The sequence below is a fragment of the Mustelus asterias genome, chromosome 7 (genome assembly GCF_964213995.1).
Source record: "Mustelus asterias chromosome 7, sMusAst1.hap1.1, whole genome shotgun sequence".
NCBI lineage: Eukaryota > Metazoa > Chordata > Chondrichthyes > Carcharhiniformes > Triakidae > Mustelus > Mustelus asterias.
Window position 1 is genome coordinate 37,445,382 of NC_135807.1, and position 21,853 is coordinate 37,467,234.

The 21,853-nt window shown below is 45.3% G+C and overlaps 1 protein-coding gene across 3 annotated transcripts in view; it reads right to left on the reverse strand.

Annotated features, from left to right (window-relative positions):
• Positions 1 to 21,853, reverse strand: part of LOC144496075 (unconventional myosin-Id-like) — a 135,627-nt gene that overhangs the window by 4,679 nt on the left and 109,095 nt on the right. For all 3 annotated transcript variants that reach the window (XM_078217033.1, XM_078217032.1, XM_078217034.1), the window contains 2 exons: positions 20,650 to 20,763; positions 19,515 to 19,669 (listed from right to left, as the gene is read on the reverse strand). In XM_078217033.1, the coding sequence (XP_078073159.1) occupies positions 19,515 to 19,669; positions 20,650 to 20,763 (269 nt within the window). The remainder of the gene's footprint in view (positions 1 to 19,514; positions 19,670 to 20,649; positions 20,764 to 21,853) is intronic.

Consider the following 21,853-nt stretch of genomic DNA (forward strand, 5'->3'; position numbering starts at 1 on the left):
TTTTAAAAATTGCTTCATATGAAAATGAAGCTTAAATGCAACCCAATGGCCTCAACCAAGTGCAGCATCAGCAGACCACACTTGATCTTAGCCAAAAGGCCGAGAAGCGATCCTAGTGCTAGTGCTCCTAGTTCATATGTTTGTGTGCACTTTGCTCTGTATCTAATGTGTTTAATGGGTTAGTGGAAAGGGAGCTTTGCTCTGTACCTAACCTGGTATAGCACCTGGTTTGGTAATCCTTGATGGTTATAATAAGTGTTGTAAATATGAATGTATCCCATTACCAAGTGCTAACACAGTGATATACAATAAGGAAAATCTTACACCTTTAATTGAGGAAACTGCTTTGCATTCTGGATACTTGAATTAACACAAACAAATGAAAAGAGATGTTGAGTCCCTATGAGATTCCCTCACCAGCATTTCTCAATGTCTCAAATGAATTGTTTGTTTATTTAAACAGCTTATTAAAGAAGAATGATCCTGTTCCCACAGGAAACTTTTCAATACAGCACACTGCTTTTAGAAATAAAGGGATGAACAAATTGCAGATCACATCCTCAATCTATCCCTCTCAATTTATATCCAGTCTGGATATGGTAATATGATAATAAGCAATCAAACAAGATGTGAGTTCAAATTCTGTCATGGTAATTTATAACACTTGATAAATCTGGTAATTTCTGTCAAATGGCAGAAAATAAACACAACGGCTGCTTGATTTCCTTAAAAAAGAAGACATATGGGTCACAAGAGTTCTTAAGGGAAGTCAACATGTTATCACTCTACCTGGTCTGGACTGTTTGTGACTTCAGTTTGTGACTATGTGGTTGAGTTCTTGGGGCAACATGAAATATTGACATTGTTTCCCACATCTCAAGGACCAATTAAAAATGACCGTTGTTACGCAAGAGTCAGTTTGCGCACATTGAGATCCCACAGACAGCAAGGTAATCTGATTTTATTTTTGCAAATGTTGGCTGAAGGAAAAACATTGGCCAGGTTCGAGCCCTGTTTCTTGAAAATTGTTTAGGACTAATGACCTTAACCTGAAAAAGGATGTAGAGCCTTGGGCCTGGACTTTCATCCTTGAGCCAGGGAATTGTGAGTTGGGTCAATTCTGAACATTGTGATTCCGCCTGCTCAGCAGTGCCCATCTACTCTATGTATATGGCAGGGTGATGGAGGCCACTACCTCCTACAGCAGGGTGGAGGTGGGAATAAAGGTAAATGGATGCCGAAGCAGGCAGGTTTGAAAACCAGCCTCAGTTCCCTCAGACACAGCTGTTCTCTTTATATATTAACGATCTAGATGACGGGACTGGGGGCATTCTGGCCAAGTTTGCCGATGATACAAAGATAGGTGGAGGGGCAGGTAGTATTGAGGAGGTGGGGAGGCTGCAGAAAGATTTAGACAGTTTAGGAGAGTGGTCCAAGAAGTGGCTGATGAAATTCAACGTGGGCAAGTGCGAGGTCGTGCACTTTGGAAAAAAGAATAGAGGCATGGACTATTTTCTAAACGGTGACAAAATTCATAATGCTAAAGTGCAAAGGGACTTGGGAGTCCTAGTCCAGGATTCTCTAAAGGTAAACTTGCAGGTTGAGTCCGTAATTAAGAAAGCAAATGTAATGTTGTCATTTATCTCAAGAGGCTTGGAATACAAAAGCAGGGATGTACTTCTGAGGCTTTATAAAGCACTGGTTAGGCCCCATTTGGAGTACTGTGAGCAATTTTGAGCCCCACACCTCAGGAAGGACATACTGGCACTGGAGCGGGTCCAGCGGAGATTCACCCGGATGATCCCAGGAATGGTAGGCCTGACATACGATGAACGTCTGAGGATCGTGGGATTATATTCATTGGAGTTTAGGAGGTTGAGGGGAGATCTGATAGAAACTTACAAGATAATGAACGGCTTAGATAGGATGGACGTAGGGAAGTTGTTTCCATTAGCAGGGGAGACTAGGACGCGGGGGCACAGCCTTAGAATAAAAGGGAGTCACTTTAGAACAGAGATGAGGAGAAATTTCTTCAGCCAGAGAGTGGTACGTCTGTGGAATTCATTGCCACAGAGGGCTGTGGAGGCCGAGACGTTAAGCGTCTTCAAGACAGAAATTGATAAATTCTTGATTTCTCGAGGAATTAAGGGCTATGGGGAGAGAGCGGGTAAATGGAGTTGAAATCAACCATGATTGAATGGTGGAGTGGACTCGATGGGCCGAATGGCCTTACTTCCACTCCTATTTCTTATGGTCTTATGGTCTTACATCAGCACAGTTCTGTAAATGAGAGCTGGGCACCCTCACCCTTACCCCTCAGCCCCTCACCCCCAACCCAACCATATGCTTCCTCCATACTCCCCTTAATGAAAGACCTATACTAATATTTGGAAATTTTTGGGATGCATATAAAACTGTCAAAATATACAGCCATTCAAAAATTGACAACAAAAACAAAGCTCACAGTTCCCTTGGTAGCTGTATCAACAACCCTTGCCAAGTTGCATCTATTAGTGGGGTTTAAAGTTGAGTCAAATATTCATAGTAGGATTACAAAGCACAACTATGTTAACAAAGCCTCTCGAGTGGAATATATTAAAGCATTTTAAGATAATGGAATGGATGGTCATCTACTCCACTGCTTTAAAAGACTGAACACATGATTGGACTGTGAATCAAAGATTAAATCCTGGGGTAGATTGTAGTATCTTAATCTCAATACTCTTGAATACAGAATAACATTTTATCCACTAGATAAAGTACTTTAATGAATCTGAAAACTTAAGCAATGCAAGTCATTTTTATGGTAACTTGCCTTTTCTAAACAAAGTCCTATCACTAATCACTGTATTGAAAAAATAAACCTATCATACACCATTACAACATGTGAAGTTGTCAACAACTTTGAACTCACTTGTCTAAAGGTTCACAACTCGAAGTTAGTGTTTCCCCATGGTTCACAACTCCTCTGGACTGCTGTGAATTGTATTCTCCTAACAAAGCCGAACTCCATGGAAATAATAAGAGGGTCTGAAATGCTCACCTTCTGAATAGATTGCTGTGTGCAGGCTCGCTACCTGCACCCTTATCTGGGGTTATAAATAACCCACGTATCAGAAATGAGGACGGGAATCTTGGAATCAGGTCTGGCCCACCATTTTTTAATCCCACCTGTTCCAACACAGATAGAGGCAAGAAAATCCAGGCCTTAGTTTAATAGCTTATCCAAAAGACAAACTCTCTTGCAACCCAAAACTCCCTTAAACGCCACACTGAAGCACCAGCTTAGGCTATGTGTTCATGTTGGTGCTGTGACCTGAACCCATTAATTTCTAACACAGATATGTGTGTGTTACTTGATAAGTTATGGGGATAAATTCAGCTTCTGTCCAAATCAGGCAGCAAGGCAGTGAAATGATTGTTCTGTATACCGGTCCATGCTAGCCTTAGGCCTGAGCTACTGGGTCTCCTTTGAATAGATGGAACAAGCCAGAGCACTGAACAGGCATCAGAATGAAGCTAGCTGGTCATGGCCTGGAAAATTTCTGTTGGTGCTGATGCCAAGTCAGCCTGCAGGCAGGTCCAGGGGATGTTTGGAGCAGTTGAAGTCAAGGGTATGAAGGTTAGCTGTGCCAAACAGGCTCCCACAATCTGCAGCCAAGCTGCAAGCACAACTGTTGTTAGCTTCCTGCTGTGTATGTGAAACACCTTTAAAGGCGTAACATGAATGTGATTATGATTCATTGCTGGTGTTGCTGCTGATGACTGAAGCTGTCACCTAAGGTTTTGCACTAATTCCCGCAACCCCATAACCCCCCCGCCCCATCTTACCCCACCACCAACTCCATAATGGTCAATGTGATTTTCTCAACTGGTTTTCAATAACTGAGAAGTTTGGAGAAGGATTGTTTTCCCCCATTACCCTTAGGGTTTTATCCCGTTCTTTTGCCTATCCCGGGAGATTACCTAGCTGTAGCAGGAGGTGGGTTGGGAGGTGAGTTGGAAATGGCCAGTCATGATACTCCAAGCATCATGAGGGTGGGTTAGGCTTGATGCATCTACTGGTCTTTTCATGCACATCACACTCATATATATTTTTTAAAAATTCCTTATTCAGCCTGTTCACTGAAACCTTTCTCGAGAAATATGAACACAAAAGTACAATTTTTAATTTTTGGAAGAAGGGGCTGAGGTTTTCAGATCTTCAGAATGAGAAACAGGAGTGGGTGAGGGGGTTGGTGGGGGGGCAGGGGGAGGATAGACAGTGGACCCAATGCTTCTGCATAAAAGCTCTTCTGATAGAGAGAAGCATCTCTTGAAACCTTCTCTGCACGTCTCACTTGAACCAAGCCCATGACTTCAGCTTTTTAACTGAGCTTACCTCTGTTGCCTAGCAACCGTTGCCTAGGTGCGGAGAGAGGAGACAAGCTTGTCCCTGACAGACTGCTGATGTTAAATAAAATTTGCAGCTTTCTGTGAGAGACCCAGAGGTGGGAAAATTCCTTTTCGACTGCGAGGAGAGGAGGAGTGATGGACTTGGAACATCATACTCCCACTCTTGCACTTGCTGTTGTTTTTCTTCAGTCACTTTCCTGAAAGGTGTTGATCGCTGCTGGGGCTCGGCCCCAATGGCTCTCAAGTGTGACCCCAGATTGTAGTACAGGTGGGGAATTTGACTACAGGGGGCATCACAAATAAACAAGCATGCAAAAAAGACGGGAAGAGAAGACCAGCTGTCCCATTCAACAAATTTGCAACCAGGCAAACAACGTCCATTTTTCCCGACTAACCGACTGTTTTGTAATTTAGAGAAAGCAAAACTAATAGATTAAAAAAAAATCCAGGACACATTTGCAGCCTCACCTGCAGCTGGCCTATGCACAGATGGAGTCAACAGTCAGCGATCGGCAGTGGAAATCCCAGCTAAAGTTATTCCTCCTTAATCCAGGGCAGTCAACTGATACGTTTTTAATGGCTGAAATTGTTTAATTTAGTTAAGTTTAAGTTTTAAAAAAAGTTTATTTCTAATGTCACAAGTAGGCCTACGTTAACACCAATGAAATCATAGAAACCCTACAGTGCAGAAGGAGACCATTCGGCCCATCGAGTCTGCACCGACCACAATCCCACCCAGGCCCTACCCCCACATATTTACCTGCTAATCCCTCTAACCTACGGATCACAGGACACTAAGGGGCAATTGTTAACCTGGCCAATCAACCTAACCCGCACATCTTTGGACTGTGGGAGGAAACCGGAGCACCCGGAGGAAACCCACGCAGACACGAGGAGAATGTGCAAACTCCACACAGACAGTGACCCGAGCCGGGAATCGAACCCAGGACCCTGGAGCTGTGAAGCAGCAGTGCTAACCACTGTGCTACCGTGCCGCCCTGTGAAGCTACTGTGAAAATCCCCAAGTCGCCACACTCCGGCGCCTATTCGGGTACACTGAGGGAGAATTTAGCATGGCCAATGCACCTAACCAGCAGGTCTTTCTCCGGAGGAAACCGGAGCACCCGGAGGAAACCCAAGGGGACAACATGCAGACTCCACGCAGAGAGTGACCCGAGCTGCAAGTTGAACCTGGGAGCACCTCAAAGGCGTCATGGAGTGAAGCTCCCACATAGTTAGTCTTAATTGGCCTTTAAACAATCTTGACAAGTGACCAGCCGCTTGGTCACTCTGCCCCTGGTCTGGCCTTCTGAAAATGGCTCAGAGAGGTTGAGGGATGGTCACTGGTGAGCTGACATGCCAACCGGTGGTGTGATATTTTACGACAGCCTGCCTCCATTCCTGCCCCCACATCGGAACAAAAATCCTGCCTGGGCTTTCTACTTATGGATCTACGTTGGTGCAGAATGACTGCCATTCCCTTTCCAGCAATTGTCACTGCATTTCCAAAGATAATTCATTGGGTGAAGTACTCTGAAATGTTCTTCAGATGGTGCTATTTTGCTGGCAGATATCTATTCCGAGGGAAACCTGCCCTCTACCCTTTGCAGGGCAAGTGATTGTAGTCTCCCTCCTACCTGGCCCCACAATGTGATTGAGACATTTTCTGCTTGTACCTATCGGAGTAGCCAGAAGCTTTCAATGTTTTTATTTCTTATTATTCCAATGAGTTTTGATGGGAGCTCCAACCTTTAGGCTTGTCTCCGATGTTGTCTCATCGGTAGTGGGGAAAATTCTCGAATCCATTATCAAGGACTTTATAGAGGAGCATATTGAAAGCAGTGGCAAGATCAGACAGTCAGCATGGATTTATGAAGGGGAAATCATATTTGACAAATCTGTTGGAATTCTTTGAAGATGTAACGAGTAGAGTTGACAAGGGAGAGCCAGTCGATGCGGTATATTTAGACTTTCAGAAAGCGTTTACAAAGTCCTGCATAAGAGAATATCGTGCAAGATCAAAGCACAGGGGATTGGGGGAACTGCATTGAGATGGATAGAAAACTGGCTAGCAGAGAGGAAACAAAGAGTAGAAATTAATGGGTCCTTTTCAAATTGGCAGGCAGTAACTAGGGTGCCACAGGGACCTCAGCTATTCACAATATATATTAATGAGGGAAAAAAATGTAACATCTCAAAGTTTGCAGATGATACCAAGTTGGGTGGGAGGGTGAACTGTGATGAGGATGCAGAGATCCTGGACAGGTTGGGTGAGTGAGCAAATCAATGGCCGATGCAGTATAATTTGGATAAATGTGAGGTTATTCACTTTGGAAGCAAAATCAAGGATTACTACCTGAATAGTTGTTAATTGGGAGAGGGGAGTGTGCAGCGGGACCTGGGTGTCCTTGTACACCAGCCACTGACGGTAAGGATGCAGGTGCAGCAGGCAGTAAAGAAGACAAATAGTATGTTGGTCTTCATTGCGAGAGGTTTCGAGTACAGGAGCAGGGATGTGTTGTTGCAATTATGCAGGGCCTTGGTGAGGCCACACCTAGAGTATTGTGTGCAGTTCTGGTCTCCTTTTCTGAGGAAGGATGTTCTTGCTCTCGAGGGAGGGCAGCAAAGGTTTGCCAGGCTGATTCCGGAGAAGGTGGGACTGATGTATGAGGAGAGATTGACTAGGTTAGGATTGTTTTCGCTGGAGTTCAGACGAATGATGGGGGGATCGCATAGAGACTTAGAAAATTCTAACAGGGCTAGACAGGGTAGATGCAGGGAGGATATTCCCGATGGTGGGGGACTCCAGAACCAGGGGTCACAGTCTGAGGATTCGGGGTAGACCATTTGGGACGGAGTTGGAGAGACATTTCTTCACCCAAAGAGTGGTGAGCCTGTGGAATTCATTACCACAGGAAGTAGTTGATGCAAAACATTGAATGTAATCAAGAGGTGGCTGGATATAGCACTTGGGGCGAATGGGATCAAAGGTTATGGGGAGGAAGCAGGATCGAGTTGAACGATCAGCCATGATCTTAATGAATGGCAGAGCAGGCTCAAAAGACCAAATGGCCTCCTCCTGCTCCTATCTTCTATGTTTCCATGTTTCTATACCTCTTGATGCCTGCTCAGCCATGCTGACAGTGAAGTTCATGTCTGTTTCAGGGTGTCTATGAACTACAATAAATATAGGCATTCGCTGTCCAAAGGCTCATTTAACTCTTTGGGGGTCCCCTGTGCCAATCTGAAGCAGCTGGCCAATGTCATAGTTCCTTTTAACGCTCCGCCCCTGGCCTCTCAAACCCAGCACTCCAACACCCTCACTTTCCTCGCCTGTGATTCACCATCTTGTACCCTACGTAGTGACTTACAATGACTCCTGGGGCTAGCAAGAGTGGTGACATTCGGATGTGGGTTTCCTGCCCTGCCACCTGAAGAATGGGTGGGATGTTAATTGGCTGAGGGGCAAGACTTCCGCCTCCATCTAGGAAGGAATTCTGCCTGACAGAGCCATTGGCCATCGCATGGCTGGCAGCTCTATAGTTCCTGCAGTGCCAAATTCCAGTGGTGGCCACTGCTGGAACTACAGGCAGTCCCCAAAGGGGAGGAGATTTATGGAGACTGGATTGAAGCTAAATCCTGGGTATTTGTGGGGCCTGGTTGGCAGGCCTGGAAAGTGAGGGTGTTGGAGGGCTGGGTTTGAGAGGTCGGGGGAGGAGAGTTAAAAGGGGCTATGACATTGGCCAGCTGCCTCAGATTGGCACAGGGGACCCCCAAAAGGAGGTATCCACTCAATACCAGCCGATCCAGTAAAAGCTACTGGACTACCCACTCAGCCTGAGCCTCACCTGGCAGATAAAACAGCAGCAGACTCAGGATGTGACACTAGGCCCAACACCTCCAGCGGCCCCTGTAAAATGGAGACAGGTTGGGGATGGGCCAGAAGACAGCAGGCAGGCCCATGGTTGCATTTTATGAGTACCCCCACCCTCACCTTTAAATCCACCCATAATGACTATTGCTCGGTCAAAGGCCGTGAGTTCAAATTTTACCATGGCAGGTTGGGAAAATGAAATGATCAAATCTGATGATCAGCCAGCAGGAAGCAGATAAAATGATATTTTGTTCAATATTTTATTAGGCCCTTGGAGATGGGTTTGGGGGCGGGGAGCGAGTCATATCATAGAAAAATCAGGTTCCCTGATGTGGTTCCCCCTCCTTCTGATTTTACTGGTGATAAATTCTGTGAAACCAGCCCGGCAGTGGTGGAAAAGTAATTGATGCACTATCAATCAAGCAAAGACTAGTTTGTATGCAAGAACAAATAGGCTTTTATTCGCAAAAACCTTGGAGCACACCCATGCTGCTGAACTGGTTATAGACTGAGGCAGGAGGGTTGGGAGCAGTCACCTTTATACCTGGACCAGGGAGGGGAGGAGTCTCAGGCAGGGCCGGCAGGGGCATGTCCAGGCATGTCACACACACACACACACAGGCAATAAGCTAACAGTGGTTTACCACAGTAATTAAGCTGATTAAAGGGGCAACTGGCAGCAATTTTCCAGGGGCATCGCATGGACCCCATGCTGTGTCAGAACCTCGATGACTCAGAGACAGTGGCTCCTCAACAGGAGGGCAGAGAGGTACAAAAATAAGATGCAATTTGATCATTCAGTTGTGCAAACGGCAAGCTCAATGCCATCGCCAGCCATTGTAAAAGCAGCCCCTCGTGCTTGTTTTTAGAGACAGCGCTCTGGGCGCAGAAGACAGAGCTCTGGGCGCAGAAGACAGAGCTCTGGAGAACCAACAAGGAAACGGGCGTTCTTGTACTGGGTATTGTGCTATGAGAAAGGATTAGTTAGCAATCTAGTTCTGAGAGGACCCTTGGGGACGAGTGACCATAATATGGTAGAATTCTTTGTCAAGGTGGATAGTGATGTAGTTGATTCTGAGATCAGGGTCCTGAGTCTCAATAAAGGGGACTATGATGGTATGAGGCATGAATTAGCCATGATGGACTGGGAAACATTACTGAAAGGAAAGACAGTGGACAGGCAATGGCAGGCGTTTAAAGAACAAATAGGTGAACTCCAGAAGTTGTTTATTCCTGTTTGGCACGAGAGTGGTAAGGGAATTGTGGCCAAACCATGGCTTACAAGGGAAATTAGAGATTATATCAGATGCAAGGTGTCCTCGGCCATCAATCGCTGAAAATAAGCGCAAATGGTATGTTGACCTTCATAGCGAGAGGATTTGAGTATACGGATGTTTTACTGCAATTGTATAGGGCCACACCTGGAGTATTGTGTGCAGTTTTGATGTCCTTATCTGAGGAAGGATGTCCTCGCTATAGAGGGGGTACAGCGAAGGTTTACCAGGCTGATTCCTGGGATGGCAGGTCGGTCATATCAGGAGAGACTAAGTTGGTTAGGACTGCGTTAGTTTAGAAGAGTGAGAGGGGATCTCGTAGAAACTTATAAAATTCTAACAGGGTTAGACAAGGTAAATTAAGAAAGAATGTTCCCGATGGTGGGAGAGTCCAGAACTGGGGGCCATAGTTTGAGGATAAGGGGTAAACCTTTTAGAATTGAGGTGAGGAGAAATTTCTTCGATATTGTATTCGATGATCAGCCATGATCAAGAAGCAGGCTAGCAGGGCCTACTCCTGCTTCTAGCTTCTACGTTTCTTGGAGCGGCAGGACGCTACATTGTAATATTTAAATCATGCTCCCAAAGTGTAAGTCAGCTGCAAATTGCTGATTTAAGTTAAACCTCTACCCTGTTTGCAGTGGCTGTCCCAAGAGGGAGCAGCACAGTCTTGACCATGGGGGAGCAATGCAGCCGTGGCCATGTGGGAGCAATGTAGCCTTGGCTAGGAGGGAGCAATGCAGCCTTGGCTAGGAGGGAGCAATGCAGCCTTGGCTAGGAGGGAGCAATGCAGCCTTGGCCAGTGGGGGAGCAATGCAGCCTTGGCCATGTGGGAGCAATGTAGCCTTGGCCAGTGGGGGAGCAATGCAGCCTTGGCCATGGGGGAGCAATGCAGCCTTGGCCATGGGGGAGCAATGCAGCCTTGGCTAGGAGGGAGCAATGCAGCCTTGGCCATGTGGGAGCAATGCAGCCTTGGCTAGGAGGGAGCAATGCAGCCTTGGCCAGTGGGGGAGCAATGCAGCCTTGGCCATGTGGGAGCAATGCAGCCTTGGCCATATGGGAGCAATGCAGCCTTGGCCATATGGGAGCAATGCAGCCTTGGCCAGTGGGGGAGCAATGCAGCCTTGGCCAGTGGGGGAGCAATGCAGCCTTGGCCAGTGGGGGAGCAATGCAGCCTTGGCCAGTGGGGGAGCAATGCAGCCTTAGCCAGTGGGGGAACAATGCAGCCTTGGCCATGAGGAAGCAATGCAGCCTTGGTCAGGAAGGAGCAATGCAGCCTTGGTCAGGAAGGAGCAATGCAGCCTTGGCCATGAGGGAGCAATGCAGCCTTGGCCATGAGGGAGCAATGCAGCCTTGGGTTGGTCAGTGGATTTTAACCCCTCCCACTCAGTGATGCCACTGGTTTTGGGAAGGGAATATTAAAATGAAACCTTCTAACTTCGGGATGATTGTGACAGTTGAAACTTTATAACAGGGTGGCGATGGGTAACTATAGCCGTCATCCCAGAAGGAAGAGAACAGTCTGTGTTCTAATCAGTGTTCTCATTTGCCTGTTTTACTGATATTCCATTTTAAAGTATACAAAACCAGTTCAGAGCAGTATTCTTATTTCCCTGTTTTACTGTTTATTCCTTTTAGGCCGTTGGCACAAACACGATGGGCCTAATAGCATCCTTCTGTTATTGAATTTACTCCACTGGGGGTCCCATAAAATTTCATCCCATGTGAAATGTGCACAGCACAGTCAGGTCTAGCTGATACAACAGCCAATCTGAGAGTGTGCCAGCGCACCACGGATACGCACACAGCCTGGAATCTTTGAGAACTTTCAGTCCAGCAAAGTCTCATGTCCTGATCTGAATGTAATTTGCTGTGAGTACGGCATTTGCCTCCTGGCTGGCCCCTGTCAGCCTCACTGTCTGGTCCTCCCTTCACACAAATCCTTTTTGACTGAGATGTGATTTGGCTGCAGGAATTTGCAGTGCACCATCATAAACAAATGTAGAGGGAATGCAGGGAGCCATTGACATGTTGGTTCAGAACAGTCCAGCTTCCAGTTCTGTAGAAGGGTTATGCGGACTGCAAATGTTAACTCGGTTTTCTCTCCCTGCGGATGCTGCCGGACTTGCTGAGGTTTTCCAGCTTTTTCTGTTTTTATTTCAAATTCCAGCAACTGCAGCATTTTGCTATTCCAGCTTCCTGTTTGTTAACCATTCTCTGTGGCCTCCATCCATAGCCTTGGCAGCCATTATATTAATTCAAATGATCAATTTGTGGATTTAGAATGACAGTCAAATGTAGACCAAGCCAGTGTATTAGGTTAGCTGTGGCTCAGTGGTCGGTCTCATACTTCAGAGTCACAATATCATGGGTTCAGTGCAGTGCCACCCTATCACGGATGGGTATCTATCTATCTATCTCTCTCTCTATATATCTCTCTCTTTATCTCTCTCTCTCTCTATCTATCTCTCTCTCTCTCTCTCTGTCTCTCTCTCTCTCTCTGTCTCTCTCTATCTCTATATCTCTCTCTATATCTCTCTATCTCTATTTCTCTCTATTTCTCTATCTCTCTCTCTATCTCTCTCTCTATCTATCTCGCTCTCTATTTCGATCTATCTATCTCGCTCTCTCTATCTCTCTCTCTCTCTACCTCTCTATCTCTCTCTATCTATCTATCTCGCTGTCTCTATCTATCTCTCGCTCTCTATATATCTCTCTATCTCTATCTCTCCCTGTCTATTTCTCTCTCTCTCTCTCTCTCTCTCTCTATATCTCTCTCTCTATATCTCTCTATCTCTATTTCTCTATCTCTCTCTCTATCTCTCTCTCTATATCTCTCAGAGAGTAGTAAGGGCGTGGAATGCCCTGCCTGCAGCAGTAGTGGACTCATCAACATTAAGAGCATTCAAATGGTTATTGGATAAACATATGGATGATATTGGAATAGTGTAGATTAGGGGGGCTTTAGATTGGTTCCACTGGTCGGCACAACATCGAGGGCCGAAGGGCCTGTACTGCGCTGTAATGTTCTATGTTCTATGTTCTATCTCTCTCTCTCTATCTATCTCGCTCTCTTTATCTATCTTTCTCTCTCTATCTCTCTCTATCTCTCTCTCTATCTATCTCTCTCTCTCTTTATCTCTCTCTCTCTACCTATCTAGCTCTCTCTATCTCTGTTTATCATTTGGATGACCTTGTTGTGCGCAAATTTGCAATGGCCTTCGACCAGAAGTCCTAAGTGGGTGATCCATCTGAGCTTCCACCAGAGGTCCCCAGCATCTCAGATTATGAAGGGCTTTGAGACTTAGCAATGTTGCGAAAGGTTTTTTTTCGTAGAATCCCTACTGTGTAGAAGGAGCCCCTTCATCCCATTGAGTCTGCACTGACTCTCTGATAGAGTGTCTTGCTCAGTCCCTCCCCCCAACCCTATCCCCGTAACCCTGAACATTTCCCGGGGCTAATCCATCCAACCGACACATCTTGGGCCACTCAGGGGCAATTTAGCATGGTCAATCCCCCTAACCTGCACATCTTTCTACTGTGGGAGGAAATGCACATAAATATAAGGCAGTTGAAGGGGTTTAATGTTTGACTCCCAAGTCACAAAATACTTGTCAGATGTTGGGCACATTCTGTTCCATGGGAAATGAAAAATATATTCATGCTAATTGACAGTGATGGGGAATATACTAGGTGTTGCCGTTGTGGATGTCAGTGTTGAGTCTAACCTACCCTCAGTTGACTTCCATATACAGACACACCCATTCCTCAGCGCTTCAATAATGTTCACAAGTGAAAATTGCGACTGAAAATTTTTTCTGGAGACATTGTTCGAAAGTTTCCCGTCTCGCCTGTTATGGCATCGTAGCAGCTGAGACGGAAAATTTGGCGAACCATTCAGAGGTCCATTGAATTTGGGTGTGAATTGCAATCTTGGGGGCGAGTGCAGCTGGAAAATCCACCCATTGAGACTAGTTTTAATGTCTCAAACCTGGAGGCTGGTTGAGATCAAGCTTATTTCACACAGGCCGAGAATCACCTCTGGCATTCTGCTGCTGAGGTTTCACATCAAATTTTCATGCAGTTGAGTGCTATATACACAATCACGGAAAAGCCTCCCTCAACCAATCAATAGAGGTTCCGTAAAAAATGTGATGGCTCACGGAATCTGCTCTATTCTGGAGGCAGGGGCCGCTGTCTAAATCCTAACATAATGTTCAACTGCTTCCGACCTCCGTTCCTGGCTTCCTCCCCCCTCTCTCCACAGCCAGACTAAGCCCCTATTCACTGTGCCACGGTGCAAAGGTTGTCCTGGGCAACAATGCCACCAGCAGGTGGCAGGCCCTCTCCAGCCCCTCCCGCGGCCTCTTAGAAGCCAGCCAGACGCGTGCTGACAGCTGCCTGCAACAGATGGTGCTGGTCAAGTCCTTTATGCCCGGAACTGCAGGGGAGGGAGGGAGAAGAATAGGGTTAGGCCCCAAAGCAAGCCATCTGTCACCTGTCAGAGTTCGATTCCGAGGCAGAAAAACTATTTACACCACATATCCCCCAGCTGTTGAATAATGGGATTACACAGGGCCAATGATCAGATCAAATTCAATCTTCCTAACTAAGTCATAGCATTCTGATCGCCAAATGTGGAAGAGTCAAGTAGCGAGACTTTAAATATTAGCTTTGAACTCAGGACAATGACTCAAGTCATTGATTAAAATTAGCAAACTGTATCTGACGCAGAACACAAGCAAATGCCATCAAATTCTCCCCTCATCTATCCTTTTTCACTCACATTTTGCCTCTGTAATTCCCCCCCTCCCTCTCTCTCACTACAACTGACAGATTTGTGCACGTTTTATAGGGACTGAAGGCTTAAGTTTTAAAGTTTATTTATTAGTGTCACAAGTAGGCTTATATTAACACTGCAGTGAAGTTATTGTGAAAATCCCCTAGTCGCCACACTCTGGTGCCTGTTCGGGTACAGTGAGGGAGAATTTAGCATGGCCAATGCACCACGTCTTTCGGACTGTGGGAGGAAACCGGAGCACCCAGAGGAAACCCACGCAGACACGGGGAGAATGTATAGACCCCACACAGACAGTGACTCAAGCTGGGAATCGAACCCGTGCCCCTAGCGCTGTGAAGCAGCAGCGCTAACTACTGTGCCATCGTGCTGCCCTGTAAGACTCCTGCTGGAATCCCACAGCACAGTGAGCATAGAATCATACAGTGTAGAAAAGGCCCTTCGGCCCATTGAGTTTGCACCGACACGTGAGAAACAGCTGACCTCCCGCCTAATCCCATTTATCAGCACTTGGCCCTTGTTAGTGATGCTTCAATCCTGAGGCAGGAAGGTGAAAAACATGGTAGTCAGCCCTCCGACTTATCCTAAAGTTCCTTCGAAACTTCAGACTAATCTCACAGGAAACCTGAGAGGAAAGTGACCTGAGCATTTTCCCAGACTTCCAACAAGCAGAAGGGTTACAAGGTACCCAGGATGCAGTGCAGCATAGTCACGCTACAATAAAACCAAGCAATGAATAGGGCGGATTCTAGAGTGCAGGAATTGTGGGTTCTGTAGCAACCATTATTGACCAATTGTCACAAGATTGAAGTGTCATGGTAAGCGATGGCACAGAACCGGGGCAGGGTGGTTGGAAGCAGGGAAACCCCCTCGAATATGATTCAATTGCACTTCAAAACGTTCAGAATTTCAGAGCTTGTACCTCACTGTTTTGTACTAAGTGAATGAACGAGGAAAAGAGAGGGAGATAGCTGCTTTAGTCATGAAGGCACATCAAACAGAAGCTGTAATCACAGATCACTCAGATCTCTTAATACTCCATGGCATTATCTCCTGAACTGAGATGACTTTATATAATTAGAAAGCACATGCCTGAGGAGATAAACTGTCTAACATTATGGCCTGAGAACAATCCACCCACACAAGCATTCAAGAAAGGTTTACTGAACTGTTAAAATACTGTCTAAACATTGGGTAGCTTTTCCAGATTTAGCAACTGATCTGTCTGTCAAGTGAGAGTTTCATTTGCAGGAGAGCATGGTGCAAGGTTAGACACAAAATGGCCTTGCATACTGCCCCTTTCCAATAGCAATTTGAACCTGAATCTTTTAATTTTTTAAAGTTGTATTCACTGTTCATATTGCAGTCTCCTCTACAATGGCGAGACCAAAGGCAGACTAGCTGATTACGGAATTGCTGTCCCCTGCTTTTTCATCAACATTAGAAACTATTAGCAAGAGGTTTGCATGTCCCTGTCTCCTTCTGGGCGGCGCTCCATAAACCCCTGTCGCTTCGAAGAGCAAAGTGGGCCTATCAAAGTGTGATGAAGGGAACTGCTTTTTGGAAAGTAAACATATCAAGATGGAGTGAAAGAAAGAAAGACTTGCACTTATGTAGCGATTATCATTACAGGTATAACCAAAATAGAGCGTTTTAATATAAAAACATAAGGAATAGACTAAAGGATCCCTTAATTCATTATTTGATTAGATCATGACTGAGCTTCTAGCACTTTCCCAACCTATCCCCATATCCCTTGATTCCTTAAGTTTCAAAATAGCAACCAAAGATTCACAACCCAACATGTAAACAAATTTCCTCTTCCCTCAATGCTTTTTCCTGGCACTATGGCCCTTCATTCTAGGCTACAGCCAGGAGAAAATAGCCTCTTCACAGCCACTCTGTCAAGCTTTCTAAGAATATTACTCATTTCAATGAGATTATCTCTCATTCTTGTAAACTCCAGAGAAAATAAGCAAATTCTACATTAGTCTGTCCCCATGGGATGACCTTCCCATCCCAGACATTATCTAGTGAACCTTCATTGTAGCCCCTCCAATGCAAGTGTATCTTTCCTTAGCAAGGAGACCAAGACTGCTGAGTATGCTTTCCCTAAAACCCAATATATTTGCAGCAAGACTTCCTTAATCTTGTACTCCAAACAAATCCAAGAAAGGCTAACATATCATTTGTCTTGCTAATTGCTTTCAACATTCTGTGATTTGTGTACAAGGACACTAGATTTCCTCTTCTTTATTCTTTCATGGGATGGGGCATCGCTGGCAAGGCCAACTTTTATTGCCCATCATTAATTGCCCAAGAACTGAGAGTTTGCTAGGCCATTTCACAGTCATTTCACATTGCTATGAGTTTAGAGTCACATAAAGGATGGCAGATTTCCTTTTCTAAAGGATGTTCATGAGCCAGATGGGTTTTTATGACAATTGATACCATTACTGAAACTAGTTTCCACCATTTACTCCACCATTACTGAAACTAGTTTCCAATTACAGAGTTTGTAGTTGAATTTAAATTCCACCAGCTGCCGTGGTGGGATTTGAACCCATGTCCCCAGAGCATTAGTCTTAGCCTCTGGATTTCTAATCCAGTGACATTACCACTACCCTCCCAAATATTCCAACATCTGTTCATCTCACCTTTTTAAAAAATATTTTGTTTTTCTATTCTTCCTATCAAAGTGGATAACATCACATTTTCCCACGTTATACTCTATCCACCTCCTTCTTGCCCGCCCAGTTATCCATACAATCCCTACAGTGCAGAAAGATGCTAATCAGCCCATCAGGTCTGCACTGGCTCTCTGAAACAGCATCCCACTCAGGCTTTCTCCTTCACCCTATACCTATAACCCCGCGCATTTAGCATGGCGAATCCACCTAACCTGCACACCTTTGGAGTGTGGAGGAAACAGGAGCACCCGGAGGAAACCCATGCAGACACGGGGAGAGTGTGTAAACTCAACACCCAAGGCCAGAATCGAACCCGGGTCCCTGGCACTGTCAGGCAGCAGTGCTAACCACTGTGCCACCGTGCCACCCCAGTGAAACTATTTTTTTGAAGCTAATCACTGTTGAAATGTAGGAAATGTGGCAGCCAATTTATCCACAGCAAGGTCCCACAAACGTAAAGAGACACATAATAAATAATCCTTCTTTTTCTATTGGTTAAGGGATAAACACTGGCCAAGATACCAATTTGTCTTTGTGCTCAAGTCTGGTAATTAACCACACAACTTTCTGACCTAGAGGCGGGAGTGCTACCAACTGAGCAGTGGTGATACAGATAGTTTATCAATGGATCTAAAGCAAGGTCCTGTCCAACCGACAAGCTACAGCAAAAAAAAAACAAAAGGAGAAGTACGGCACATGGAGGTTGGTTCTCATTAGACAGGAACAGTGAAAAAAAAAATCAACAAAAACACCCAAAGGGTAGTTCGCCCACAGCCCCTCACAGAAACAATCACATCGTGTGGAAACAGCTATCTGTTGCCATGGCACTAAAGATGCTGTCTACAGAAGAGATCCCAATGGTCAAATTCATTCAGTCATTAATCCTGCCCCAAGCACTGTTTATAGAGTTAGCACAAATGGCAGACAACGGTGATCTTATTAAGGGAGGCTCACAAACAGATAAACCAGCCACATATCAGGTAATCAGTGTCAATAGGGTGTTAGTCAAAGTTAATCTTGTCTATTTGAAATGTCAGTCAGTAATAGGGAACGGGACGTTCTGCGCTTCTTTTTCCATTCAGCACTGTATTAGCACCAAACAGTCCCAGGTCAGTAACTGAAAGGGTTCAGAATAAAACTCAATCTGTGCTATCCCATCAAACATTTCCAGGTCATTTAGGGCACTGATTAGATACAGATTAAAGTTTTCTCTGCACAATCCCATCAATGTACCCCAACTAACAATACCTTCAAGCCCTGGTTCTGAAAGAGTTAGTCGGCCTGGTTTTTGGAACTAAAGTGTATCTTTGTGTAACTTATTTCTGTACCTTATAAAGTGGAGCTTTTGTTATGGGAGTGAAATCCAATCAGCCATTCTCCATCTCCCTCTTTTCAGAAATCTATTTTAATGCTGACAATTTATATTAGAAGTTTTGTTTAAATTTACAAGTGATAATCCTTTCTTGCCCTAGCACTCTTTCATTTCTTGTTGCTACCTTTCCAGGACCTAATTCCCCCATTTCCATCTCTAGCTGCATTGCACCATCACTTGGTTCTTGCATCCCACCTTGTGCTGCCCCATCCTAACCTCTATTGCTCTGATCCATCCCTTGTCATCCCATTTATCAGAAACTATCCCACTGTCAGACCCGGATTGTTCATACTATCCCCAGCTTCCCAAGTCCCATCTCTGCTGTCGCTATACCCGCTCAAGCTGCCACATTTCATCTTCAGTCATTCCAAACTTGGCAAGAGTTAACATTCTGAAACTCATCTTAAAGAGTGTTATTTATTGCACCATTATGGCTATACATTGCCCACAAAAAAAACCTAATGGTCTTTGAGTGTGATTGACTATTTAGTGTCAATGTGGCTAGGCCACCATTTATTGCCTGTCCATAATTGTCCTTGAATGGTGATTCTGCATCGCAGACGCATATCATTAATTTTTACACGGGTGGTAGCAACCAGAGCTATGGGTTACCAGATGGCTAAGGTCAAAACACAACTCCTTTAAGCAACAGCTGTTGAAGACATGGGGAGAAAGTATGGTTAGTCTATCAAACAATTTCCTCATTTCAGGAGGCCTAGTATTCTGGAATGGGGAGGTCAAAGGGACAAAATATCTTCTTCACTTGACCCTAAGTTGTAATGCCGCAATCACAAAACTGTGGAACTAAAGCTCCCTTGGTGTAGCTTTCTTTCAACTATAATATCACTCAGCTAGAACATCTGTATTTACCTCATCTCCTGTCATCTTCTGAGTCTTGGAAGTGACTAATATTATGAATTATGGTCCTGCCATACAATTAAACACTAATAATTTCCATGCTTTTTTAGGGTGTTCAGTATTTCAGCTGAACACGCAGCATACAGTATACGCCTAAGGTGATTGTCACAGAAGTCAACAGATGGATGAATTTCTGTACGGTCAGATTGTGTTTACATTTACTTCACAACGTAATGTTGCATGCGTCACTCACTTGTTGAAGTGATTCGTCAAGACACCAACAACTTCTCCGATCCTATTATCATTCCCCCGCTGCATCTTGTCCAGGCAAATCACTAGGTCATCATTTGTCTTGGTGTGAAAGATGATCAACTGGTCCCTGCCGTTGGTGACACTGACTCCAGTTACCTAAAGGAGCAAATGGGGATGTCAGAACTTTCTCTGGTTTGTGTAATGGGTCACCCCACTCGCTAGAGTGTCCAAGCTGAAACATTTCAGTACACCTTCACCCACTTAGCCAGGATAAAACTGGTCCATTGTAATTGGTGGATTGCTGATCCTCACAGGAGGCCACAGTTAACAGAGCTGGCTACACAATTCCCCAGTCTAGTGATTTTGTTTTTACCCAATGTGTCAGTTTTTCAGTCAGACCAGCCTCTGCAATTGTGTGACACAGGCTTGTGACACAGAAAGCAAGCATAAGGACAGAAGGCAGCACGGGGGCACAGTGGTTAGCACTGCTGCCTTACAGCGCCAGGGACCCGGGTTCGATTCCCGGCTTGGGTCACTGTCTGTGTGGAGTTTGCACATTCTCCCCATGTCTGCGTGGGTTTCCTCCGGTGCTCCGGTTTCCTCCCACATTCCAAAGATGTGTGAGTTAGGTGGATTGGCCATGCTAAATTGCCCCTTAGTGTCAGGGGGACTAGCTAGGGTAAATGCACGGGATTATGGGGATAGGGCCTCGGTGGGATTGTGGTCAGTGCAGTCTCGAAGGGTCGAATGGCCTCGTTCTGCACTGTCAGGTCCTATGATATATATACATACACATATGTTTCCCATTGAAAACAGACAAGCACGTGGCTTGCTCATTTACAAATCAGCTGAAGTCACAACAGACTGGCTCTAGCTGAGGTATCACCCAATTCATTCTGCATCTTCAACCACTCCCTGCGACTGTGTGCATTCAGCACAAGATGTGGGCACATCCAGAGCGGAGCTATGAAGAATGCAATCTGCAGACTTTTAGGCCATCTCTCTTCAGGGGGTTCCTAATGTGAGCTTCCATCTTTAAAGAAAATGCTCATTGGTGAGATTTGTTTTCTACATAATCGAGAAGCACCAAGAAGCCGTGTCTCCCGCTGTGGGGTGATGCATGGCTGGATACTCACCTGGTTGAGTGGCAGTGCCTTCATACTCTTGTAACGTTTGGCTGGCTCCAGTTTGTACAGATGTTGGTCAGTGATGAGAATAGCTCGATCCTCACACTTGTTAAATCGATTGACCTAAGTTGAGAAAGCAAACACAAAAATCAACATTCATGCCAAGGGATCTGAAACAAAAACAGAAAGAAGCTCAGCAGGTCTGACAGCATCTGTGGAGAGAGAATAGAGCCAATGTTTCGAGTCTGGATGACCCTTCATCCGAGCTGAATGCCAGCTCTGACATGGGGCGGCACGGTGGCACAGTGGTTAGCTGTCTGAGTGGAGTTTGCACATTCTCCCTGTGTTTGCGTGGGTTTCCTTCAGGTGCTCCGGTTTCCTACCACAGTCCAAAGATACGCAGGTTCATAGAATCATAGAATCCCTACAGGGCAGAAGGAAGCCATTCGGCCCATCGAACCTGCACCGACAACAATCCCACCTAAGCCTTATCCCCGTAACCCCACGTATTAACCCTGCTAATTTCCCTGATACTATGGGGCAATTTAGCATGGTCAATCAACCTAACCTGAGCATCTTTGGAGTGTGAGGGGGAAGCCAGAGCATCCAGAGGAAACCCACACAGATACGGGGAGAACGCACAAACTCCACACAGACGGTCACCCAAGGACAGAATTGAATCTGGGTCCATGGTGCTGTGAGGCAGCAGTGATAACCACTGTGCCACCATGCTGCCCCGGTTAGGTGGATTGGCCGCACTAAATTGCACCTTAGTGTCCAAAGATGTTTAGGTTAGGTGGATTACCCATGGTAAATGCATGGGGTTATGGAAATAGGATGGAGGGGAACCAAGAACATTCTAAGTGCCAAACGAGTGTGAAAGTGGGAGAGAACTGTGCCCATTTTTTGGGCGAGCTCCCAGATGCAATTGTACAGAATTAGAAAAAAAGGGGCAACATGTGATTCTCGCCAGTAGGGCGAGTAGGCAGACCCTATTCAGACATTAAATGGATATTTCAGAATACACAGAATAGACACATTTCAATGAGAAATAACAAATAAAAAGGGGAGGATCCACCATGCATGGCTAATTAAAAAAAGTTAAAACAGTATTAAACTTAAAGAAAAAACATATAATCGCAAAAATGGGTGACAGAAGATTGGACAGAATATAAAAAAACAGCAAAGAATGACAAAAAGATTAATAAGAAGG